The sequence below is a fragment of the Quercus suber genome, unplaced genomic scaffold, assembly GCF_002906115.3.
Source record: "Quercus suber isolate HL8 unplaced genomic scaffold, Cork oak 2.0 scaffold_43, whole genome shotgun sequence".
In the NCBI taxonomy this organism is placed as follows: Eukaryota; Viridiplantae; Streptophyta; class Magnoliopsida; order Fagales; family Fagaceae; genus Quercus; species Quercus suber.
The window spans coordinates 1,063,880-1,091,161 of NW_027069508.1; the positions used below are offsets into that span (position 1 = coordinate 1,063,880).

Here is a 27,282-nt window from a genome sequence, read left to right on the forward strand (position 1 = left end):
AAACAACAACTTTCTCATCAAAGCCCACTAGAGGCGAATCATAACTTTTCAAATCCTCTAGCTGCAAGTTCAGCCCCTTATACAAATTACAATACATAATCTCAACCCCACTACCCTGGTCCACCAGCACCCTCTTCACATCATACCCCCTATCCTAAGGGTGACCACCAAGGCGTCATCATGTGATTGTATAGTTTTAGCCTTATCATCGTCCGAGAAGCTCAATGTTGGTTGGATCTCCACCCTAGCCCTCTTTGGTTCATGTTTAGGGTCCTTGGCAGGTAGCCAAGTGACAGACATAACTCTAGACGGATGAGAACCAGTCCTCCCTGACGTAGCGAGGATGACATTGATTGTTCACAAAGGGGCCCTCGAAGAAGCATCTCTCCGAAATTCAGGTCCAACCTGGCCCCCTTGCCCATTAGGATGATACAAGAATTGTTTCAACATTCCTTCTCGAACTAGCTATTCCAAATGATCCCGCAGAGTTCTACAATCCTCGGTGGTATGTCCTCGGTCTTGGTGTTACTGGCAGTGAAGACTTTGATTGCACCTCATAAGGTCTCCTCCCATCTTGTTCGGCCATTTAAAGTACGGCTCATTCTTGATCTTCTCCAAGACTTGATGTACTGGCTCTTGGAACACCATGTTAACCATCTAAGGAGAGGTAGACCCAGATTGCCCAACAAAATCCCTTAAAGCCTATTATTATTGTACCTGTCTAACCTGAAATCCCTCCTGTCCTAGGGGATAACCTTAGCCTTTCCCTTCCTTTGTTGCTAGTCTTTCTCGACCAGTTTATACTCATCAATGCGATCCATAAGCTAACGCACACTCCTTACCAGCTTTTTGGTCATGGACTTTCTCAAATCATGCTCAGTAGGTAGGCCAACCTTGAAGGTCCTGATGGCCACATCATCAAAATCCTCATCGATCTCATTAAATATCTCTCAGTATCTATCTGAGTACGTTTTCAAGGTCTCACCTTCTCGTATGGACATGAACAGTAGGGAATCCAAGGGCCAAGGAACCCTACTACACATAATAAAACGAGACCCAAATGCTCGGGTGAGCTCTTTGAAGGAGTCAATAGAACCTGAACCCAGACCATCAAACCACCTCATCACCATAGGCACAACCATTCTTTGGTTGAAGTGACTTACGTGCTCCATAGGGTTTGTACGACCATTATACATGGTAAACATTGGTTGAGTGAAGAGTTGAGGAAGTTTTCCTGCTTCAATCCTTCGTGTAAAAGGTGATTTGGAAATTTTGTTCAACGCCCTACTCATAGCGTCATTTCCTAGACCCTTATGGGAGGGGCTTCTACCCCTACGCCTATGGTGGTGATCCTCGTCGCATGAGAAAGAATCACTGGGGAGAGTCCTTGACTTGGGCCTCTAGCTACCATCTTCTTCTTCACCAGAAGAGGAAACAGAACTTGAAGGAGTTCTCCTCTGTCGTTCGCGGTGCAACTTCCTCCGTAGGTGATCAATCTCCTACTGCATGTTTCTAGCATTCTCTTCATGAGAGACATGGCTCCCACCCCGAGATTGGCTCTTACTGGTATAGGTAGTATGCACACTCCCCTCCCTGTCCTTTTTCTAGTTCAAAATTACGGAAGTGATCTTAACGTTGAAACCCCATAGATTCTGCTTAATTCGGACCTAAACCTACCATAGTTGAACGTTAGACTCACTACAACTCCAGAAATTTCCCGCAGACAATGCCATTATAAGGACCAGTTTTAAGTCCCTAACCCAAATAATGGATGAACTTAGGCCCAAAAAGCTTAATACAATGAATTTATAGAGTGTGGGTTGGAAAACTGGGCTTTAATGAGTTGGACAACAAGTAAAGTGGATTCAGATGACAAGGAAATGAAGATGGACTAGTTTAATCTAAGAAAATTGTCATCGGCACAATTCGAGGAGATCAATTCTTATATATTCCTTTCAAGTTTGATTACAAATTCAGTTATTGATTGCTATAGTGTTTTTCTTTTAATTTTTCAATCCCCTTCTCTTAAGGCCTTCCTCATAATTTATACTATTTCTCTCCTCTTATCTCTGCCCCCATGTGGACAATAGATTGCTTAGGTTGATTCTTGTCCCATCAGCACCTTTCTGAAGTCTTTGATGGTAACTGTAAGGCTGAAAAATACTGTTCAGATATCACTTACTCATTAATGCGGCCAGAGAGTTAGTTACAGAGCATTCAATGCAGTGGTAGCAGTTTTTCCTTAGATATTTCCTAGCTTCCATCCTTCTTGTATGTTCATAATGCACGTCCTTATCAATAGAACTTCCTGCAATGTCATCCTGGATGGTAGAACACATGTTTAGATAATTCCTCCTCGGCTCACCTCCTCCTGCCTTTACAGTCATAGTTTGCTCGTGAAATTCAAAGTCTTATGTCTTTCTTACTATTGATCAATCCTCAGACCACTGAGTCTCCTCAGACAAGGCCCAAGGCCCAATATATATTTTTGGGCCTGCATCCCTAAAGTTATTTTAACTCCTATTTTTTAATCGATACAAAGAGATTTTAATCTATGACATCTACTTTATGATAATTATCCTTTATTATTAGGCCAAAATACCAATTATTTTTTTGTATAAGCAAGGTTCAAATTCCAAATTCTTATTTAACGATAAAAAACTTTACCAATTCAACTATCTATAACTTTATTTTTACCATTTAATAAAACGAAATTCAGATAATGATATATAAAGAATTCAACTCCAGGCGTTTTCTTTTTCCCTTTCACTTTTTCTTTTATCCCTATAACCAGAACCTTGTAACGAAAGTATAGTTTTTCCTATTTTTTCTACATCCTCCCTCGACCAAACTATATTACAAATTGCATTATATAAACCCTACCATTAATGTATCAATTGAACTGCTCCTTTCACTCTCAAATTCCTATTTTTGACTTTTTTGTTGGAAAATGTAGAAATATTAGCAAATCATGAACGGTCTTGTTGGGGAGAATTATGCTCACTATTTCAATGTTAAAGTGTGGCCTTTCCTTGCTGAGAGGGAAGAATAAACAAAGCCTACTATTCCTTTGATAATGATGACTAAAATTGTTTTCATCTACTCACATCCAAGTATCGAACCCCAAAAATAGCAAAAGAAAGACTGAAAATTTTATTATACAAAAATTTAAAAAGTTGAAAAGATGATGTCCTTAATTTACAATTTATTGGGTAATGACTTCGAAATACCACACATTTGAAGGGAAGTGCACACATAGATATTGAAATATGCAAATCTCTGTCACACAAAATTTAAAGGAAACTCTAGGGAGCCATTAGCATATGCCACGTAATTGTTGTCATTCTTCAGTAAGTTAGTGAGACTAGAGCTATAAGAAGCTCCCGTAATCTGTCTATACTCTCCCCACCATTTCATGAAGCTGCTCTGAGGTAAGAATATCTCAGAAGAGACTGCATAATTTTTCATCAAATCAAATACATACTTTTCAAACTCAATCAGTTCTTTCTTTGCAGAGTCTTTCTGCTCAACACTTGATCCTCCGCTACTCAGCAATTTGCATGAAATGAGAGCCTCCTCAACATGAGCCCAAAAGCAGGAATCCTCTGTCAAACTTGCTGCCACATTCTGTTTCTTCATTTGATTTGGACCACTTGAAGGTCTCACTGTTTCCTTCAGCATCTGCTCCAATTTTATGTAATGTTTACGCCTTCCTTTATTTATGTAGTCTTGTTTGCCTGCCTTGTAGTAATCAGCTATGTCTAGTGGTTCAATCATCCTTCGGTAATTTGTTCCCCCGAAGAGCGAACGGGTACGAAGGGAGGCACCTTCTGTCTGAGGCCTTTTCTCTGCTTGATCAACCATATATTCCCAGTAACATGTGAGGGTTTTCTTATGCTTTTCCAGGTCAATATCACTCTTGTTGCTTCCAATCTTGTATCTATCATAGTATCCAATTCTTTTGTCTTTAGACAGCTTCTTATACTGTTCTAGATAGGCCATATGCACTTTTATTTCATTCAACCTCTTGGTGGGATCAAAAGCCTGCTCCTTCAAAATTGCCATCGTTTTTTCCTGTCTTTCTATCTTTGCAATGACACTGTTGATGTCAATTTTCTGCGATTGCTGCAATAACTTGTAAAAATGAGTTGGGCCATAATAAGGGGAGTTTCGAAAGATCACAAGGACAAAGACAGACTTAAAGGGCCCAGGTACTGTTGTTTAAACAGAAGTTTTCAGTGTTTAAAGGGCCCATTTGTAGTAATTTTAATCCATGTAAGAAACATTAGAGGCTTTGGTTAGTTGTTAATTAATACTTAATCGGAAAGCATTTCATTCATTAATGACAGGTGTAACATTATTCTATTTCATGTATTGTCTAGGTGTAACATGTATGTTCCATACAAATGACACAGCTCAAATAAGCATTCTAATTATATATACGATCCAAAAAGAATTGTAACTGAGTTACCTGTGATTGCACCAGTCCAATTGCTGCAAGTTGTGTAATAATGCCTGCCCGTAATGGTGGTGTGGTCCAATCAATTAACGATTCATGATCTGTAGTATCCTTGTAAAGTGCCTTACGGTTGAGATGTTCCACAAATGTTCCATAGGACTCGAAAACCTTATTAGGATCTTGATTTTCAGGACTCCCTGAATAGGCTGCCATCAACAACTCCAAAATGGTTTGGGGGTCCTCAAAACAAGAACAACCCAGCTCTGAACACGAGAGAAATGTGCCAAAAGGCTTGTAACCATTATTAATTAAGACTCTGGGAACTGGATCCTGGTCAGAAACTACATGCAAAAAGCAAGAGTTCCATGCTGGATAGTTTGATATGGCTTCTTGCAGGCGTTCATCCCCAATAAGGGGTGAACCAAAAGTGATGCAAAGTGGGCGTTTGGTGGTTGTAAAATTGAATTTTTCTAGCAGTGATAAGGTGTAGAGAGTAGCAACAGATCCTCCCAAGGAATTTCCGGTAATAATTAATGGTTTGGAATTGGAATTGTCAATCTGCATTATGATATTGTACACATTGCTAAATATTATTATGCCAACTATGAATTTTAGACACTAACCCATACCGGAAATATAAAAATCCATTTATGGAAAAATTAATAAATATAACTTCCTAATGAATTCAAAATCTATGAAGTTTAAAAATTTATAACTTCAGCTCAATTATACATTATCTAAAACTAATATTATAATCGAATTCAGTTTGCATGGATCAATAATAACATCTTCATACTAGAAAGAAGTGCAACTTTTGAAAGTAATCCTCCAATGGCTAATGGAGAGTGCACTTGGGCATAGCATAAACAGCTTAGCTCCTCAGGAGTGAATGCCCCAAGATTATTTGGCAATTGGTTCTATCGGATAGGATCAGTTTTTTGAAAGTTTTATTGGCTAAAAGCGTGTCAAAAAAACAACTCTTCTTTATAAAGATTACCTACCATATTGCATGAAAACTTACAATTTGACCAACATGTGAAATAAGAAAATAAGCTTATGTTCTAATTGAATTATTTAGAGACATGTCTTTTACGGTTTTACCTTATTTGATTTGTTCCATTTCCCAGTCTAACAAAAGCTTCAACTGAATATAAAATTTTAAAAAATAAAAATAAAAACACTCCAACTAAACCAATTGGGATATGTAAAATTGTAAAATCAAACGAGTTTCTCCAACCCATCATATATCATATACACTCTATTAAAGTGGAAACTGAATCAAGTTAGAAATAGATTCTAACTATACTCCAATTTTGTGCAAAATATCTTTTTAAAATATTCCAATAATTTGATACCAAGTATCATTCTAATTGCTTAATAATTTAATGTAAGTGTCTTTAGATATTAATTAATATACTCTAATTTCATGCAAAATGTCTTTTTAATTTGTGTCAATTATATATAAATTCAAATTCATGTATCTAATTCTTAGAAAATATAAATAAATTTAAAAACTCTCTCTCTCTCTCTCTCTCTCTCTCTCTATATATATATATATATATAACAGTCATTCTGAACAATTAACACCACCAACATGCATGGAAGGAAGAGATAATTAAACTGATTTACAAAATAAAAGTCAAGAGTATACACAGTTAAGAATGTATTTGATAGTAATTGGCGTCATCATCAACCATATTGACACTACTAAAATGGAAGAGTGGGATGTGTAATAATGATAATGAGAAGCCTAGAAAAGAAATTTTAATGGGAATCTCTCTATTAAATAAAAAGGATATCTTCTCAAAAAATAATAATAATAAAAAGGATAAGTTTCTAACATTATACCTTTTAATTTATATTTATACAAAACAGAAGGTCAAAAGTTAGTCTTTGGAACAGGTCAATGCTAGGCACAATGTTTTTTGAGAATAAATTTCATAAATGTATAAACGTTAAGTTGTCAATTTATTATTGATTCTTATCAGATTACCATTAATACCATTTTTTTTGTTTGGCTTTTATAACTTGTCACCTCATTTTTTTTGTTTGGCTTTTATAACTTGTCACCTCAATGACTATGGAAAAAAATTGTGATAAAATAAAAAGGTAATATTGCTACAAACATAACTTTTTTTCACAAAAAATTTCACAATTGTTTAGTTTATTAACTAAGAGTGGTGAAAAAAAAAAAGTGATGAGTTCATGAATCAACCCACTCAACAATTATAAAATCTGGAAAAAAAAAAAAAAAAAGTAATGCTAGAACTACAACTTATTGTATAACTAGAAAAAAGGTGATCAGTCCATGTGAATCTACCTCTCCACCGCTCACATATGGCAAGTTGTGATAAAAATTGTGCAATAAATTATGCAATAAATTATAGTTTTCGCATTACTCAGAATAAAATATGTGACTGTAGTCTAGACACATTGTTCACAGCACCTTGCAATGTCTTGGTGTGAATATGAAAAGTGATATCAATATCTTGAAAATTGGGCTAAGAATTTACAAATAGGAATATGTGAAGGATGTTTACCCAAAAAAAAAGGAAAAAGGAAAAAGAAATATGTGAAAGATTGCAAAATGATTGTTTATAAATAAATAAATAACTCAAATATATTAGGTTTATATATCAATAAATCGGTAAATATTACAAATTCAAATATCAATCATCACGAAAAATACACCCAACATCAAAAGTTTTATTTTAACATTTAATACATTAAAATAATATAAATAACACAATAAAATAATATTTCCAATACAATAAACAATCACAATAGAATAAAGAGGAGAAAGAGTGAAATATTATACTATTTTTTTTATAGTTTTGGAGCTATAGTAGAGTGTCAAAGATGAAACTTTACTGTAGCTTGGTTGCTAAATTTTTTAGATTTAGCAACCTTGATGTAGCTTGCTTTTTTGTATTTTAGTTGCTAAAATAAGATTTAAGTCATTATAGCATCTTTAATGTGAGTGTCATTCACAGTGGAAATGGCATATGCCATATGCCATATGTTGGTAGTGTTTAGCATTTAAGCCCTACAACCCCCCAACAGCCGGTCTTGCAAAACCTAATTATTACAAAAAATTTTGCAATTGTGCTATATATGCGCACGGTAGCACAATTGTAAAACTAAAAATTAGTTTTTTATTCAATCTGACTTTTTCTCTCTCTCTATTTTCTATTTTTTTCAGTCCTCTCTCCTTCTACGGTGATTCTTTCTCTCCTTCAGTCCTCACTCCCACTCTATCTCTCCGTCTCCCACTCCCTGTTTCTCTCGGTGTGCAATGGTGGCCTGTTTGTGGTGGATCTTGGCGTGGCAAGGTCACGGTGGTGGTGACCTTGCCACGCCGTGGTGGCAGTGGTGGCTTGTTTCTCTCGCCGTCGCTGGAGCTGACGCGGGACCCGCTTTGTCAAAGAGAGGACCAAGTTCGACGTGGTTATCAAGGATGTCCCTAGTAGTTCGAGGATTTCAATGATTAAGGCAGTGAGGTGTTGACAAGCTTGGCTTTGAAGGAGGCTAAGGAGTTGATTGAAGGGTTGCCTAAGAAGTTTAAGGAAAGGGTTTCTAAAGATGAGGCTAAAGAGGCCAAGAAGCAACTCTAAGAAGCTGGAGCTAAGATCGCTATTGTGTAATTTGAATTTGATTTTGATTTTGGGGTTTCTAATGGTTAATTTGTGTTTTTGGGTTTAGTTTGTAGTTAGGTTTTGGTGGTACAGTGAAATGTGATTGATGTTCATGAATGAATTTCGCAAATTTAGTGGTTATTTTTTTTTTTTTTTGGTTGCACTCCTTGTGTTTGTTGTAATGCCACAAAGAATGTGATAGACAAAGAGGAGCCTGTGCAATGATAGTGCATTTTATAGACTTGTGTTGTGGTTTACACTTTTTTATGGTAGTGTTCATTGAATTGGACAAGACTTAAAAAAGATAGCAATTTGCGATTAGTTGGGTTGGGAGGGATTTCATGAGTGAATTTTGTGACTTGGTTGTCCCTATTTTGAAAGGTAATGCTTGTTGTTACTTGTTTTAGTTGTTTTTAATTGCACCTGTTTTGTTTGTTTTATTGCAACAGAGGAGTATGTTGAACAGGTGAGGTTTGTGGAATGAGCTGCATTTCTAGATTGGTAGTTTTTATGTGTGCTTTAGTAGTGTTCATTGAATTGGACAATGAAGAAAATCTAAAAAGTGCAATCTCTTTTTATATGTAAGAAAATAATTGAATATGCCTTTTCCAATCTAATTCATATATGAAAACAACAGCATTTCTATACAGTGAGAGAGAGAGAGAGAGAGAGAGAGAGGGTATCATTTTTCTAAGAAGTACTTTTGTGGGAAATGTGAAATATTCTTCGTGTGGTGGTGTAGCAAGTGATTGCAGAGGTGATTTGAGTTTTGGGTTTTTGTTTTTATTTGGGTATTTATTATTTATTGTGTAAAATATTATTTTAATATGTTGTGTTGTAAAATAAAAGTTAAGATATTGGAGTATTGTAAAATATAATGGTATAATTGATAAAGTAACTTTTTAGATGGTAAAACAGGGTAGAATACAATTTTCGGATGAGAATGCTCTAATGAGGGAGTTTCTACTAGACAATTCTATACAAGTTCAGGGAAAAGGAAACTATATATATATATATATATCAGATTTCAACCAAATTGCAATTCAATCAAGTGTTGAACATTGAACTGGATCAAATAGGCATGCAAGTGGAAGTTTTTCTACAAGAAGATACATGGGTTGAACTTAATGCTTACAACTGCTATGTGTGAGTTTGGATAGCGGCCAATGTGCGTTTTCAGCGTTTCGTTTTTGGCTAGGTCTCACAACACTATTCACCACCCAGCCAAAAACACAAAAAACGAACATATCAATGCATTTTTGGGTCTCACGGCATTATTCACACATTTAAATTATTTTGCTACAATGTTTTTAGCAATAAGTTTTTAATTTTCAACAAATAAGTGGTATCTAAACACACCATATATATGAAAAAAAAAATTAATCAAAAAAAAAATTCAGAGTATATGTATAGGTACCTTTGATTTCAAGAAAGGGAGCACACCAAAAATGGAGCTAAAAAGCTGAAATGCAAGTTTGTTAATGGAGAAATTTGGGTTGGCTTTGGTGCACAGGAAATTGAAGAGATGATCCTTAAGAGTTGATGATGTAACAAAATCTCCTCCTCCATTTCCCTGAACATAGTCTTTGCTATTAGCAGGCCCAGTGAAAAAAGCTATGATGGTACAGTTTGGTAGCTCATAAACTTTGAATTTCACTAAGGAAGTTGGTTCTTCATTTTGACTGGTTTCTTTGCATAGGTCCGTAACTGCAGTCCATGCATGTTGTAGTATATCAAGGTTCACCACAGACTTTGCCAATTCTATCCCACTGCTAAAGCTGCCATCATGAATTAATCATAGGAAAAATTAGCAAAGAAATGATGACGCATTACTCTTTAGTATTGAATTTCTTGGACAAAAAACAAACTTGAAAGGAAGAGAGAAAAAGTGAAGAAAAACAAACACAAACAACTAAAGAAATAAAGAAAAAGAAATTATTTGGTTTTTTATTTTATTTTATTTACACTTACTACTGAGTTTGGGTCATCCTCTCTAGCTTTAGATTTGCTTAGTAAAGTTGAGCAAACTTAGTCTTCCATATATAAGAATAAAGCATTGAATGGTTCTACTCATCAGGTACAGAATTTCCAGGAAATTTCACAAGACGACAAGTCAATGACCGTGTAGGTTTACTTGACTTGCTACGCTTTACTTGACTTGCGCTATCAAGTGTGTCTGCGTTTCATTTCTGTTGATCCATGAGTACTGTTTATAGAACCCGCAATTTAGAAAAAAAATGCAAATTTAACTTTAAAACTAAGCTTCACGGCACTATTAACATATTTAAAAATTATTTTATTATAATTTTTTCAATTTTCAACAATAAACGATATTCAAACAAACTCCAATGTCATTTTCTATATTATCTTTCAAATAAATGAGCTACCAAATTGGACCAATTCCACTATAAGCATTCTTTTGTTTCACACCATCACTCACGGTGAGCTGCGATTCACTCTTTTTAAATCCCCTACAAAGACAAGACAAGAGAAGGACGGTGCCTAGTCTTTTCCACAAAGACAAGACAAAAGATGGACGGTGCGTAGTCCTTTCCTCCTTTAAAAAATTCCATCATGCTCTCCACGTCCAAAGAAAAAATATATATAAATTACATTATAAACACGAAAAATTTCACAACACGGGTTATTGGGTGTAGCATCTACCAACTCTTTTAAATTGTGTATGAGTAATGATGGGGGCATATAATTTCTCATAAGTATGAGCCACAACTCGCCACGTGACGAGTTGTGATTAATAAATGTGTGATGATGGGTCATATGAGGATACACTTTTATCAATCACAACTCGCTACATGGCGAGTTGTGGGCCTTGTGGCACAAAATTATGGCAAATTATGTGTCTCTAGCATTACTTATTGTGTATTATTGTGTGTACATGCTGACATTTTTTTTTTTTACAATTTTTAAGTTGACTAATTTTAATTGGGTTTTATTTATATTTATCATTGAATTTTTTTTTTTTTTTTTGGATAAACTTATTTAGGTTCTAAGACTTTAGGAACTAAATGTATTAGAACTTCTGAATGCTCAAAAATATGTTGTAAACACAAGAGTTGTTTAGACCCCCAAATTAAAGTTACGGCTCGATAGATTTTACTCTAACTTAATACTAAGTGCAGAATAGAGTAAATGCGAGCGAATAAACAAACAAGCTACTCTAACCCATAGTCATTATAACACAGTAGTAGAATGAAATGAAGAGTAAGGAAGAAGAATGCAAACACAAAGACAACACAACGATCTGTTATCGAAGAGGAAACCGAAATCCTTAGCGTAAAACCATTCCGCCGCCCTCCAAGCGGTAATCAATCCACTAGACAATTAGTTGGGATACATGAGTTAGCAAGAGACCCTCCAAGCCTAATCTACCCAATATACCTAAGCCCTCCAAGCTCCTACTCCAATAAGGCTACTCGGAACCGTATCTTGTCTAGCTCTCTGAATCTCGCAACAAGCTCCATGTTGCATCTGTCATTCTTGGCTTCTTCCAATACTTCCCAGCAGCACCAAAACCTCACTGAACACTCTAAAATGGTGTAGTAAGTGTTTAGGCTATCAACCTCTCAAGGATATGAAAATGGAGAGGTAGGAGTTGAGAAAAATCCACAAACAATTGTGTAAAGAAATGTGGGTATAACAATCTCTAACTCTCAAGATTTGTGGCTAGGGCTTTCTCTCAGAAGTACTCCTCAACATTTGTGGGTAATGTGGGTATAAATAGTGTAGGCACAGAAAGTGTGTATCAGAAATGACAGTCTGGCAAAACAGAATGTTTCGTGGGTGTCTCACGGGAAGGCCTTACCCGCGAGTTACTCGTGAAACACAGCTGTCTCCATCTTGTCCTGACTCTTCGCATTCCAGTCATGTGCAAGGCACATGCATCACTTCGCAAGATGCTTAGTTGCGAGCTACCCGTGAAAACAGCTTTAGTCTTCATGCCTTAAGTCTTCACACACACTCTCTCTCTCTCTCACACAATCCTTACAATGAAATCCCACAAATAATACAGAGTATAAAAGATTGAACATAATTACAATCAAATTTGGTACGGAATAAAACTAACAAAATACATAGTTGTAAATTACAACTTTAGAACTTCAATTTGTAACGTGTTGACAAACCATGATCAAAACTTAGAGTCTAGATTTAGGCTGCTCAAAGTGTGTTTATTTGTAAAGTTGGAATCAAGTGATTGCAGGATTTATTAGTCTAAATCTATAAGGCTCGATCAATTGAAAATTAGGCTCGATCGATCGAACCTCGTGCAGATTAATTTTTTGCAAAATTTTCCAACTCAGTCCAAGCCCAGTTTGACGTGTACAATTTTATGTTTTACTCCAAGTATAAAAGGAAAAATCCTAACTACATTTTATAAGTCTTTGATAAGCTGTGTGTTGAATCTCTTGTGAGATCTAGAGGTGATTACCTTTATACACACTTAAGGTTATCAAGATCAAGATTCATGTCAAGAACTTGGTTATTACTTCAGTTGCTACATAAAGAATTTAAAGAAGATCTGAAACCTTTGAATGGAGTCTCAAAGTCACAAGTGGGAATACTTGTTGCAGTGGATCAAGGAAAGAAGCAGTCCATGGACTCAAAGCTGTCACGTGATCGTAGTAGTAAGTTTTCTACTCGAGGTAGTAATAGGATGTTAGTAGTCTAAGTCTTATTGTACAAATTTTAATTCTTTCATAGTGGATATGTTTTATCTTAAAGATAACTAGGTTAAATCCTCCCCAGGTTTTTTACTGGTTTGGTTTTCCTAGGTTATCATATCGTGTGTTATTTATATTTCCGCATTACTTACATGATATGATTTAATTGTGTTAACCTAAATCTGAATAATTTATCTAAGTATTCACTTGGCTAAATAACTAGATTAATCAACTTATGTTTTAAGGGGTCTAAAAACGTACAAGTGGTATCAAAGTAGGTTAACTCTTATATTTAGATCCTTTGATCTAAGAGTTAATCTTTGACCCTTGCTGTCATAGAACATGGTCACTCTCTTGTGATCCCACCTTACTTTGATGTGAACAACTATGCCTACTGGAAAGTAAGGATAAAGCATTCCTGAAATCCATTGATGAGAGAGTGCAAAATTTCATTGAATACGGATGGGAGAAACCGACTACTCTTATAAGAGTGGTCAACTTCTCAGAAAGAAGTAGCCGCTTTTAATAGCAAAGCTATGAATGCTATTTTTAATGCTGTTTCTATTGAGGATCTCAAATGTTGAGGTTGCTTATACTGCATGGAATATTCTCCAAACTGTGCATGAAGGCACAAAGGCAGTTAAGATTAACAAATTGCAGCAGTTAACTACTAGATTTGAAAGTATTAGATTATCTAATGATGAATGTTTTGATGAATTCTATGCTAAACTGAATGATATTGTTAACTCTGCTTATAATTTGGATGAAATTTATGATCAACCTAAGATTGTTAGGAAGATACTTAGATCCTTGAATGAGGACTTTAGACTCAAAGTGACTGTCATTACTGAAAACAAAGATGTGGACTCCATCCCTGTTGATGAGCTTGTAGGATCTCTCCAATCCTATGAGCTAGACCTACCTAAGACAAACAAATCCAAATCAATGGCTCTTAAGTCAGTTGATGATATTGATGGTAATGAATTTAATGATGAACTCTCTTCTATAGATATAGCATATCTTGCCAAGAACTTTAGAAACTTTCTTAAAAACGACAACAAAAGGGCAAGAGGTAAAAACAATGTTGAACCTAGGAATTTTAAGAGGAATGAACCCACTAAAGTAAACAATATTGTTAAATCTAAAGAGAAAGTAGGTCAAACCTCTAATAATTCTTTGGGTCAACAATGTTTTGGTTGTCAAGGATATGATCATGTGAAATCAAATTGTCCTACATTCTTGAGATCAAAGGGTAAAGCTATGGCTGTAACCCTAGTGATGATGAAGTTTCTGATCATGAATCTGGTAGTAATGAGGATTAAAACTTCATTACTTTCACAGCTACTGCTATAGTTGATGAAAGTGTAATGGTTGATGAGAACCCTTCTGATAGGAAACTCTCTGAGAATGCTGATTTGCAAGAAGCCTATAATAAGCTTTGCAAGATTGCTGCAAAAGATGCTATGAATGTTGAATTAGGTTTGAAGAAAATTGCTTCTCTTGAACTTGATAAGAAAAATTTGATGTTGAAATTGATTGATGCTAATGAATTGATTAATAAGGTGAAAACTGAAAACATGTTGTTGCTTGATAAAGTTAAGAACTTGGAACTAGAATTCTCTGTTGCTAGAGAACAAACAAATAGGTCTGCTAGTTCTAAACTTGATCACATGTTGAGTATTCAGAACTCTCCCTTAGACAAAACTGGTCTAGGTTTTGAAGATAGCAACTTTGTGCCTGAAACTCATTCCATAAATTTTGTTTCTTCTTCTAAGCTCCCCAAATGTGAGATTGTCAAACCAGTAGAAGTTACACCACCTCCTAGGAAGATTTTGGTTGATCTTAAAAAGCCTAAACCTAAGAATCCTACCCTCCTTAAAGAAAAGTTGCATGATAGACCTTTTTAGGTTTGTCATTTTTGTGGAAAGACTAGGCATATTCATCTAAACCATTTCAAGTTGCAAACTGCAAAGTGAACAAATAAGCCAAAAGTACCTGTGCCTTAAGCACAAGATCCTATGGTACTTAATGGTGAGTTGGTAAAGGCATCAAACCTTTATACCAATGCTGGAGTTGCTCATCATTCTAATATGAATAATAACTCCAATGCTAGAGTTGCATCTAAAAGGTTTTGGATGCAAAACGCTCAATTTAATTGAGCCTTTCTGACATGGTCCTTGTACTTCATCTTCTTATTCTTTGTGATCATTCCTCTTTTGTTGTTTTGGTTTCCTTTTGTTTTTAGGGTTTGCATTGTATTACATTATGCATTTCATAATAGGTTTTTTTTTTTTTTTTGGTTCAATAATATATAAATAAATAAAAACAAAAAAAAAAGGGAAAAATGTATTTTGTATTATTTTTCTTGGACTTGTAATCAAGGCTGGCCATATTATCTTTACACAACATGTTTATGTACCTTGTTTAGCCTGGATGAACTTATTTTACTGCAATTTGCTAGTTTTAGCTATGTAGTGCATGTTGTGTGGGAGCTATTTATAATTTTTGATCACTTGATCTTACTTTTGAAGTCACATGCTTTTGATTGTTTGGATTTGAACTTAATGAGAAAGGCATAACTAACCATCTCACCACTGTTTACTAGTCAATCATGAACACCTTAGTGCATATCATAAGATTTTGTACTCGAGAAAGTGTAGCACATACACAAAAAGAACATAAGGTGTAGCCTCGGATTAATGCTAAAATTGGTATGTACATTATTGGGTTATAATAAATTCACAATGAAATAAAATTGGTGTGAACATTATCTGGCTAATCACATATTTTCACATTGAAATAAAATTGGTGTGTTATGAGGCAAAACAAGAAACTTACATGATTGCAAGCTTATTTTCTAGGAGATGTGAGAGTTATATGAAGTAACTCTTTAGGTAATAATCTCTTTTAAATTTATGTGATGAATTTTGTAGAAATTGTGATTGATCACTCTCTACTTATCACCTCACATGTATCTCAAGCTATTGCTAGTTGCACAAACTACACAAGTTATTCTTTGCTAAACTTAGTACATGATATTGTGTGTGATTTTGTTATGGCCATCCAAGATTACATGTTCCTTAATTTTAATGCAAAATATGTTTAATGTTTGTGTTTTTTAGGACAAATTGTTTGAAAAACTTATTTTTGGAAGATCCGAGTTGAATTCAAGTGTTTTTGAAAAACTTTTAATCTCATACTTATGCATTTCATTCATGAAACACTGTGCTTTGAGGAGTTTCTGCTTTGAATTGTTCTGTTTTTCAAAAAAATTGAGTTTTCTAGATTTTCGACCGATTGAAGATGTTTCTCGACCGATCGAAAATGTGATAAAAATTTTGATTACAATCTGCCTAGCTCGATTGATGCTAGATCGATCGAATCTGTTTTTCAATCGATCGAAGCTAATTTTCGACTGATCGAAAATCGGTCAGTGAGTGTTTTAAAAAGAAGTTTCTCACGTGTTCTTCACACTTTTCAAATCTTTTCAAACACTTTTTTCACTGTTCTTCTTTGATCGATCCACTCTAAGCCAATTTTGTTATTTTCTTCCTAAAATTTCTCAAGTGTTCTTATCTTCAAGTACAGGTAGGACCTTGATAACCTTAATAGGCAAAAGGCATATTGACCCCTTATGATAAATTAACCAATTAACTTAGCCAATTGAATTAATTAAGTTAATTTACATGCAAACACATGGTAGTATAAACAAATCACCAATAAACTAATTATACAACAGAAAATAAATAACACAGTGATTTCTTTACGAATGGGGAAAACCTAACAACAAAAACCCCACCGGGTGATTTTCAGGTCACCACCACTCCCAAAATTTCACTACTATCACAACAAGGGGTTAAAAGTAAAGGAATCCTAGTACCTTATACCAACCTACAGTTGAACCCTTACTCCAATACACAATTGGACTTACTCTGTAGTGACAATTTCCCCTTTTGATGCACGGCTCCCAAGTACGTGACTAACCAATGCGTGAATCCCAATACACGACTTCAATCACCAACTAGAGAAGATTGTTGGCTGCAAAATTCTTCAATTCATCTACACGATGAAGATCAAGAAGATGCTTGGTCACAAAACCCAAAGGTGCACATACACAACATTTTCTTCAAGAATGATGAACTTTGTCTCCGGTCACAATTTGCTTGAACAGACTTTGCTCAATACGTGTGCAACTTGTGAACACTTTGACGGCCCTTAAAACAATCATTTTATATGTCTAAGGTTAGGAGAAAAGAAAGCCTAAAGACACATCCACGAATTCCAAAAAAATCGTATTAGAATTCTGAATTTCATAAACCTCGACAAATAGGAGCTGTTGAGCACACGAGCTAAACAGCTTTCCAAACCTCGACACATGCTAGCTGTCGAGCTTTAATAAACTTGCACTTCTCAACTTGTTTCTTGGATAGACTTGATGATTTCAACACTTGATCTTGAAACCTTGTTTCTTGAAGTATTAAAAACACCTAGAACTACCTAATTACAAGTAAAGTGCGTTTTGTCAAAGGATTAGCCAATTACATAAAAGAATAACATATGTTCTTAGCAAGTGAACCACATATGTCCTAACAGACCTAAATACCCTTCCTTTTTCATTAAAATCACAATTTTCATGCATTTTTCATTGGCATTTTCAAACAAAAGAAATTGGGGATTTTTATTTTTCAATTTTTTTTAATCACTTTTGTTCAATGGGTTTTTGTTCCTAGATGATATAAACTTGATTCCCATGCATTAATTTGATTAATTTTGTGATTTGGAAAAAATTGAAATTTCTAGGATTTGAAACTTTAAGAAATTGGGGATTTTGTTCAATTGGGCTAAAATTGATGAAATTGACTTGTGTTATTGGTTGATTATGTCATTATATGATGTTATCTAACTAGTGTAATGATAAATTGATCAATTTGTTGGTCTTTTTGAAATTGGGTTTTTCAAAATTTGGGGTTTCTACTCTAAAACTCTGTGTTCGAGTCAATTGATGATATATGAAGTAAAATTGAACAAATTTTAATGCATTAGAGCATGCATCATATGTGAATTCATTACATGCATCATATAGATTGTTATTTATTGAGATTTTTGTGCTCTAACCCTCTCTAATGCAATCTTTCTTTGTTTTTGTTTTCCTTTCATTTTAATTCTTTAGCATTATGGTTAGGAAAACTAGAGCAAATAAGAAAACCTCATCTTCCTCTACCCCTATTTTTTAGAGTGATAGGTTTAAAACTGAGAAACACCAAGAGAACTATGAGAAACTCTATATCTTTAGATTGGTGTGGGCTGAGCATAAAGTGATCCTAGATGAGTTAGATCCTAAGATACATAGGAATTTTGAGAGTCGGGGTTGGTTACCTCTTATGGACATTGTGCATTCTCCTCTTCCTGCTTTGATAAGAAAGTCCTACATGAACCTCTCTGTCCACTTCGATGATTCTAACACTCAGTATGTGAGGAGTTGGATAAGGGGTGAAAAGTATGTCATTACACCTCAGGTAGTAGCCACTGCTCTTGGTGTACCTTTGGTACGACAGCCAGTCTATCCTTACATCGAGGTCCCTCCCCTTGATGAGATTATGTCTCACATCACCGGTACTTCCATTAGATGGGGTTTCGATCCTCATATCACTACTCATGAGCTTACTAAGCTCAATTATCTGTTTTTCTAGATTGCTTGTCATTCTAGTTGGCCTATCTCTCACTTGCACATCATTCCTATTGAGAGATGTGCATTTTTGTATGTCCTTGTGACCGATGCTTCTATGAGTTTTCCTACCATTTTCATTAGTACACTTGTTGAGGTTCATAGGAGTAGTTCTAAATATCATGGTCTTTTCTTCCCAGTTTTTATTCATAGGATTCTGTTAAATTTAGGTTTAGAGGATTTTCCCACATCTGAGCCCTCTAAACGCCCTAGAGTCGCATCTTCTACAAGTGCATCTAGGCCTCCTACATCTGATGACCCCACTGCTAAGGAGTATGTCGATCCTACCATTGCTGTTGATCCTCCACCTTCTTCTTCGTGCGATGCTTCTCTACAGAGTATGCTGGACACTGTCATGACTGTTCAGGCGACGCATGGACAAATTTTGGTGGATGTGCTCATGGAGCTTCAAGCTTTACGTGCTGATTTGGCGAGTGCTCGACAATCTACTCAACCACCTCCTTTCGATGATGAGCCTTGATTGCCCTTTGGCAATTCGTCACAAAAAGGGGGAGTACATATTATGCATTGGAGATATGGAGATAGAGGGAGTTTTTGTTTTGGGATACATAGATTGTATTTAGGAGCTTCTTTGTTGTATTTCTTTTATTTGGCTCATGATGTATTTATTTTTTATGGGTTGTATATGTTAGGGGGAGACACTATGTTTTATGTTTATTTTATTGTTTCTTGTTTCACATGTGATACATTGGTTATTAATTTATATTATGAGGTTATTCATGGTATATGTCTTTTATTTTTTGTTTTGTGAAATCAAGAATTTTCTTTTGTTTTACTTGTATTTTCCACACATGCGTTTATGTGTTTGTTGAGTGTTTCAGGTATATACAGATTAATTCAATCGTGCTGCTATCTATACTAGCAACTAATAAATAGTAGTTAGGTTGAATTGTATTTAGGGCATTTTAAATTTTTAAATTTAAATGGGCTATTTTATAACTTTGAGCATTTTATATTTGTGATGTGTTTTGTCACGGATTACCAAATGGGAAGTTTGTTAGGTTCTAAGACTTTAGGAACTAAATGTATTAGAACTTCAATTTGTACTGTGTTGGTAAACCATGATCAAAACTTAGAGTCTAGATTTAGGCTACTCAAAGTGTGTTTACAACTGATAGATAGTAGTTAGGTTGAATTGTATCTAAGGCATTTTAAATTTTTAAATTTAACTGGGCTATTTTGTAACTTTGAGCATTTTATATTTGTGATGTGTTTTGTCACGAATTGCCAAAGGGGGAGTTTGTTAGGTTTTAAGACTTTAGGAACTAAATGTATTAGAACTTCAATTTGTAATGTGTTGGCAAACCATGATCAAAACTTAGAGTTTAGATTTAGGCTTCTCAAAGTGTGTTTATTTGTGAAGTTGGAATTGAGTGATTGCAAGATTTATTGGTCTAAATCAACAAGGCTCGATCAATTGAAAATTAGGCTCGATCAATCGAACCGCGTGCATATTAATTTTCTGCAAAATTTCCCAATTCAACCCAAGCCCGGTTTGACGTGTAGGGTTTTATGTTTTACTCCAGCTTTTGTCACGAATTGCCAAAGGGGGAGTTTGTTAGGTTTTAAGACTTTAGGAACTAAATGTATTAGAACTTCAATTTGTAATGTGTTGGCAAACCATGATCAAAACTTAGAGTTTAGATTTAGGCTGCTCAAAGTGTGTTTATTTGTGAAGTTGGAATTGAGTGATTGCAAGATTTATTGGTCTAAATCAACAAGGCTCGATCAATTGAAAATTAGGCTCGATCAATCGAACCGCGTGCAGATTAATTTTCTGCAAAATTTTCCAATTCAACCCAAGCCCGATTTGACGTGTAGGGTTTTATGTTTTACTCCAGCTTTTGTCAATTTATTTCTCTTAAAGAATCTTTTATTTTTATACTTGTTGGCTCTTGTTAAGCATCTTTGACTCCATTAATCATAAGTCTTGTAATCATTACCTCACTGGGTTAGTGGAATTTTCATTATACAATGTACTCTCTTTTACCATATTTGGGAAATGTTAATCGATGCTTTAGGAACTATTTTTAGAAATATTTTATTGGAAGAATAATAAAACAATAAATGTTGTTAACATTTTTTTTTCCAATGAAAGCTTTTCTATTATTATTTATTAACCATTACCCTAAGTACATCCGTTAACATAACCCTATTTTAACTAATGCGGTTCATACTAGGCCTAGGGTGGAGGAAACATAGAAGATAGGTTACAATTTTTCAAAGTTTAATAGTAGTAGAAAAGAAGAAAGGATGAACCATTTTTCTTTTTCTTTTTTAGAGCCCTTCATCTTTCATTCTCCCATTAATGAAACTTTAAGGGAAAAATTATAGAGAAAATTATATGTACTTTTACTCTTACAATTTATCATATAAAAAATCAAATAATAATATATTAAGAATTTGACAATTTTTTTTTTTTTTGGTTCCTCTCACTCTTCTTTCCCTTTTTCTTTTACCAAAACTTCAAATGGAAAATTAAAAAAATTTATGTCTTTCTTTTTCAAGAAACTATAATTTGGACAAAAATCTTTCAAACTTCTCTTATATTTTTTAATTGAATTTGAAGCTTCAAAATTTAACCATTAAATTGTATTTTCTTTATGTTCTTCACACACATGTAAAATTTTGTTCAAATCGGATGCTATTTATTATTCAATCAATAAATTTATTTTTTATGCATAATTTTAGGCCACAAAAACTTAAAATTTAAACATTTAATTGATGATATAATTATTGATCTTTGATCTTCTTAAAATTTTGCAAGCATAAAGGATATAATAAAAATATGTATTTCAACGATTAGATTTTCTTAAATTCATTTTCAATGAAAAGATATAGGAGAAATTTGAAGGATTTCTCTCCAAATTAGTTTAGAGAGAACCACTGTCCTCTTTTTCACATCTTCGTAGGACCCTACCTCTGGCCTGGTAGTACAAGAGTTAGTTGTCTTGCCAATGTTAGAGCATTCACTTATGTTTGTATAAAAATTTGTCTATTTTAGTATAAAAACTTACTTTCTCTATTTTACATATTTACTTTTCAAAATATATCACATCAGATTATTTATTTTATATTACATTTCATTAAAAAATATCAAATTTTCATATTTTTTTTAATTGTTTATATTTCTTCACATACAATAACCACTATGTTTAATTGTTTATATTTTAGTATAGCTCTTTTTCTAATTTTTTATATTTTATTATGGCTTTTTTAAAAAAATTAAAAAAAAAATCCCAGTAACGCAATTTTATAGGTTCATTCTCCAACATTTCAAGATAATTAGGTGTAACTAAAGATGCTCTTCGGCAAACATTTGCATCATGCAAGACATCAAGGCTCACCACGAAATTTGCCAACTCTAACACACTACTAACCCTACCATCAAGAATAATTAGGATATGTTTGGTAACGTTGTTTTAGTAACGTTGTTCTAGTAACTAAAACAATGCAGGGAAGCCATCAGGGCCAGGAGCTTTTAAGGTTCTGCATTTGGAACAGTGTTTCCTTGATCTCTTCTCGGGTTGGAACCTTCTTAAGCATGGAATTTTCCTCTTCAGTGATGCAACTTGTGAGGAGGTTATCAAGATGTTCCGGGAAGTTCACACATTCCTCAGTAAACAAACTTTTGTAGGAAGAGTAAAATAGCTGCCTGATTTGGTTTGAATTGGTAACCCAACAGCCCTCCTCTGTTTTGATAGCATCTATATTATTTTGCCTTCTTCTGATAATGGTAGAGAGATGGAAAAATTTTGTGTTCCTATCCCCTTCCTTTAGCCAAAGCTCACGGGATTTTTGCTTCCAAAGGATTTCACTTCTAAGAAGCCATTCTGACAATTCAACCTGTAACTCTTCCTCAATTCTCCCATTTTCCTCAGCTGGAGGCCTCTTTTGGACTTCAGAAATCTTGTCCATCAGCAGGTTGATTCTGACTTGGCAATGCCCCAACACTTCTTTATTCCACTTGCGGAGTGCTACCCTTGTTTTGGCTTGCTTTTTGTAAAGCTTAGAGAAAGCTGGTCCTCTAGTTTCATCGTTCCATGCTTCTTCCACAATGGAGTTACACCCATTATCTCTGATCTTGGCAACTTCAAACCGAAACAGTCTGTGGGCAAAACAATCTTCCAGGTTGGTATCAAGCAAAATTGGGGTGTGGTCTGAATTGAGAGCTCCCAGATGGGTTATAGCAGCTTTTGGGAAAGCTAAACGCCATGAAATACTACCAATGGCTCGGTCAAGCCTTCTTTTAATGGCAGAGCTACCCTATTTACCTTTAGCCCACATAAAAGTGTTACCAGAAAAACCAAGATCAATGGCACCGAACTCAAAGATAAGTTCCTTCAGAAAGTTAGTGGCTGATGATTCACCTCTTTTATTCCCCCTGAGAATTTCCTTGTCATTTATGGTGAAGTTGAAATCACCAATGCATACCTATGGGCGTTGACATGAATTTAGGAGAGCCATAAGGTTTTCCCAAGCTTTTTGTTTCTTTTGCTGGATAGGAAGGGCCATAAAAACAAACCAAAAGCCAATCACAAAGAGCATTAGCCACTTTGAGAGCAATGAGATTTTTATTATATTTCATCTGGTGAATAGAGAGACCCAATCTCCACATCACACAAATACCACCTGCAATACCTTTTGCCTCAACAACACACATATCAGCAAACTTTATTGCTTTCAAAACTTCTTTCATCCTTTCAACAGAAGCTTTGGTTTCACTATGAAAAATAATATCAAGGCTATTCCCTTTAACATGAGCCTTAAGGGCTCTAACTGTCGCGGCGTTATAGATGCCGCGATAGTTCCAACCTAAGATTTTCATGGGGAGGTTGGGGGCTTGATAAGGCCCGCCTCCTCGGCCATAACAGTAGGAACAGAGCAATATTTAGAAATAGAGCATGTCTTGATGGGGGAATTAGACAAGGTAAAGACAGACATAATTGGCTCACCTTGGTGTTTTGGCTTGCAAATGTCTGATGAGTTGAACTTACCATTCTGAGTTTCTCCAAAAAAAAGTTGGGCACACCTCAGGGGCGATAACACTTTCCTCAGCAGTGTTAACTTCCAATCTAATTCTTTTGGTATGCTCATCTACCTCTTGCCTTGGCACCTTTCTTTTGAGTATGGGGTTCAGTTTGAAGCTTTTTTACGGGGAAGGTTGTGGTGGAGTGGTTTGAGGTGGTTGAGGTTCAGATGGCTTTTCTGATGTATATTGCAATGATTGAGGTTGGGATGTCTTCAATTAGGGATAAAGGACATTATCTTGGGTATGGTTTGTGTTTGTAATGATCAGCCCGATTTGGTTAGAGCTAGTAACATGTGGGCTGAAACCTGGAGGGAAAAGAGGGCTTAAATCATCTATATTGGTGAATATTGGGCTTGGGTCACACTCATCTATATTGGTGGATATTGGGCTTGGGTTGTTTTTCGTAGGGTCCAAAATAGGCTCAGAAGGGATAAAGGAATGTTGCCAACATGTGTGGGTGTGACTGCCAGCTGTTGTTTGTTGGACCCCATAGGTGTACCTTCCTTCTGTTGCGTTGTCTGGTACTGTACTGTCCCATCAGTGCTACTCTCCTGAGGTATAGTTCGAGGACTAGGAGCGTGTACGTCGTCCTTGTTTGATGACGTGTCTTGATGAGCTGGGGAATCCGTTTGGGATTTTGCTGTGTTTGGGCTATTCACTATTGTCGCCGTTGGTTGAGCCTCACTGCCCGGATTGTGGTATAGCTCCGCCAGAGTGGTGCTATTTTCTGCTCTCAGCCATGGTCCTGAGGCAATGAACTCATGGCCAAATGAATTCCGGATCAGAAATGCTTTTCCTTGACATGCATGAGTTTCATGGCCAATAATCCCACGTCGGCAACACACATTCGCCATAGCTTAAGCTAATCCAGAGATGAGGGATACCGTTTCCTGGCAAAAAATCCCCGGTAAGATTGGTCGAATGAGCTCGACTTCGATCTGGATACCTATGAATCTCTTCCACATTCCACCTCCATCTCCAGCTAAGTCTACTTCAACAATGCTTCCGACTTTACTGCCGATTAGCTGGAGGTTTTTTGGTGATCTCCATAACTCTGGGAGGCCGTGCACTTGTACCCAAAGCGCCGATGTTGTGAATGGAACCTCCTACCATGTAAGGGAAGGATTCCATTGCTTTAGCACTCGATGCCCACCACGGATAGACCATGGTCTTCTGCGATAGGTGTTATACATGTCCACTTCATGTTGAAAGTGAAACATGAATGTATTATCCTCTAATCGACTCACCCGAATCTGGAACGCCAGCTTCCAAGCTCTGTTCACCACATCTGAAACTATGGATATACCTATAGATTTATAGGTTATAAGCTTTCCTAATAAAACCCATGAAGGATTATTTGGGTTATGTTGGTTTGGAGGGAGCTCAAGACATGCGTCTATGCATGTACAGTTCTCTGTGCAAGCTATGAGGTCCGAGACCTCCATTAAAGCACGGTCTAGCTATACCATAGCTTTTGGAGTTTTACAAGAAAGGGATAAAAGGAAATGCCTTAGGAGAGATGGGACAAGTCTGAGTGAAAGAAGAGGGAAGGGGTGCTACAGTGGATGCACGGGAAAAGAGAAAGTTGATGGAAAAGGGGTGCTACAGTGGAGAGCACGGGAAAAACCACCTCAAAGGGGTACTACAGTGGAGAGCACGGGAAAAACCACCTCTTCCATTATCAAGAAATCTCTAAAGTTTTTGCCCCAATCAGCCCCCCCATCCAGAGATCATGCTCTAACTACTGGTCACCTCCTCCACTAGATTACATCAAAATTAATGTGGATGCAGCTCTAAACTCATCAAAGTCTGCTCTAGCTGTGGTTGCCCGAAATCACCTTGGAGAGGTGCTCTTCATTTGGGGAAAGGAGAACCAACTCTACTCTCCTTTACAGGCAGAAGCTATGGCACTTCTTTGGGCTGTCCATCTCGTCATCCAAAACCGCTGGTACTCTGTCATGTTTGAGGGAGACTCAAAAATATGCTTCGATGCTTTGAACCACTCTGATCAGACTACCAATTGGTCTATTGACACTATCATTTGTAATATCCGTAGTTTTTCTTCCTGTTTTACTTCTTGTAGTTTTGGTTGGGTGCGTAGGAGTAGCAATTCTGTAGCCAATGTAGCTGCAAAATTTGCTCTCAACTGTTTGCAACCTTTTTGTTTTACTGAAGGTATGCTCCCCTTTGCCATTGAGGCAGCTTGTAAGGGAGATACCCCTTTTTGTTTTCCTTCATGAGGTATTGAATGAATATGCAGTTTATTAAAAAAAAAAACTTTGTTTTGTATTTTTTAGAAATATGCATGGGTGAAAAAGTATGTAAAAATATATGTAATGTTAATTAAAAACTAAAAATTGTTGCTCAAAATCCTATACCAAACGGCCCCTTAATCACAGGAAACAAACACAAACAACTAAGGAAAGAAAAAGAAATGATTTGGTTTTTTATTTTACTCACAACTAAGTTTGAGTCACCCTTTCTCTCTGGCTTTAGATTAATTTGCTTAGGAAAGTTGAGCAATCTGAGTGGTACATATGTAAGCATAAAGCATCGCCTAGTTCTACTTTTCTACTCATCAGCAGAGAAATTTCCCAGGAAATTCAGGTGCATCACAAGACGACAAATTTCAAATACCGTGTAGGTTTAGTTGATGACTTTCTTTAATCCAGAGTCATTTTCTATATTATCTTTGAATAAATGAGCATCCAATTCCCACTATTTTTAAAGGAACATTCTTTCTTTTCACTCCATCACTCATTCTTTTGAATCCTCCTCAAAGAGTCAAAGACACGAGACAAGAAGGATGGTGCCTGGACTTTTCCTACTATAAGAAATTCCATTATATGCTGCCCACATCTAAAGAGAAAATTTAAAAAGAAATAACTTTATAGACAAAAAAAAATTTCACAATATATATATACAGTATTACTGGGTAACAAGTGACAACTACCAACTTTATTTTTTTTACAATTATTAAGTTGATAAATTTTTACTTAATTTTATTCAAATTTATTATTAACATCTTTTTGCTTACTGTTAATAACTTGTCGGTTCAACTAGTGTGATAATTTTCGTTCCTCACTTTATCAATTATGATTAACAAAAGAAAGTCTATGATATACTAAAATTTTCACACTCTCTATTTTTGTGTTGAGTGGACCCAGATGAGTTGAATTGTAATTTGCAAGAGTATGTGACATTTTCTATGGTACTTGTTGGCGCAATCGTAGAGAGGCTCCGAAGCTAATGACCATTTCTTCTAAGGTCGACGTCTAGAGGAAATTAATGGCCCTGCTAACAAGCTAGCTACTCGACTCAACATCATTCCCAAACTTTTTGAATTCTCAACTAACTAAAATGGTATTAGTTATGATTGATGGATAATAATTGCCTTCATTTTAATTATCTTTGTCAGTTGTCTATCATTAATTTACATCTTATTACTTCATCCGTTCATGAAAAAAGTTATGTTAGGCTTTGGTGCAACTTTTTTTTTTTTTAATATTTTCTTTTTATAATTGTGATACACTTTGGCCACCCCTCGTATACAAATTTTAGTTTAAAGAAATAAAGCATGAGGAAAGAGACCTCACGTGGAAAAGTATAAATTTCTACCAAGCGACGTATTCTTTGCAAAAAGAATTAAAATACTCTCAAATGGTACAAGAAAAAATTAAATATTAATTTTTTTATTTCATTTGGTTTAGTATTTTAAGATTTTTCTAATT

General features: G+C 35.4%; 2 protein-coding genes across 2 annotated transcripts; both read right to left on the reverse strand.

Annotated features, from left to right (window-relative positions):
- Positions 1 to 3,130: 3,130 nt before the first annotated feature.
- On the reverse strand, positions 3,131 to 10,175 carry LOC112006987 (senescence-associated carboxylesterase 101). Its single transcript, XM_024039305.2, has 4 exons — positions 10,066 to 10,175; positions 9,512 to 9,872; positions 4,472 to 5,017; positions 3,131 to 4,125 (listed from the first exon to the last, which is right to left on the reverse strand). The coding sequence occupies exons 1-4, from the start codon at positions 10,080 to 10,082 to the stop codon at positions 3,283 to 3,285; spliced, it is 1,767 nt and encodes a 588-aa protein (XP_023895073.1). The 5' UTR covers positions 10,083 to 10,175; the 3' UTR covers positions 3,131 to 3,282.
- An 11,809-nt stretch (positions 10,176 to 21,984) lies between these two features.
- On the reverse strand, positions 21,985 to 24,405 carry LOC112006991 (uncharacterized). Its single transcript, XM_024039309.2, has 4 exons — positions 24,051 to 24,405; positions 23,045 to 23,379; positions 22,794 to 22,953; positions 21,985 to 22,679 (listed from the first exon to the last, which is right to left on the reverse strand). The coding sequence occupies exons 1-4, from the start codon at positions 24,403 to 24,405 to the stop codon at positions 21,985 to 21,987; spliced, it is 1,545 nt and encodes a 514-aa protein (XP_023895077.2).
- Positions 24,406 to 27,282: the final 2,877 nt, after the last annotated feature.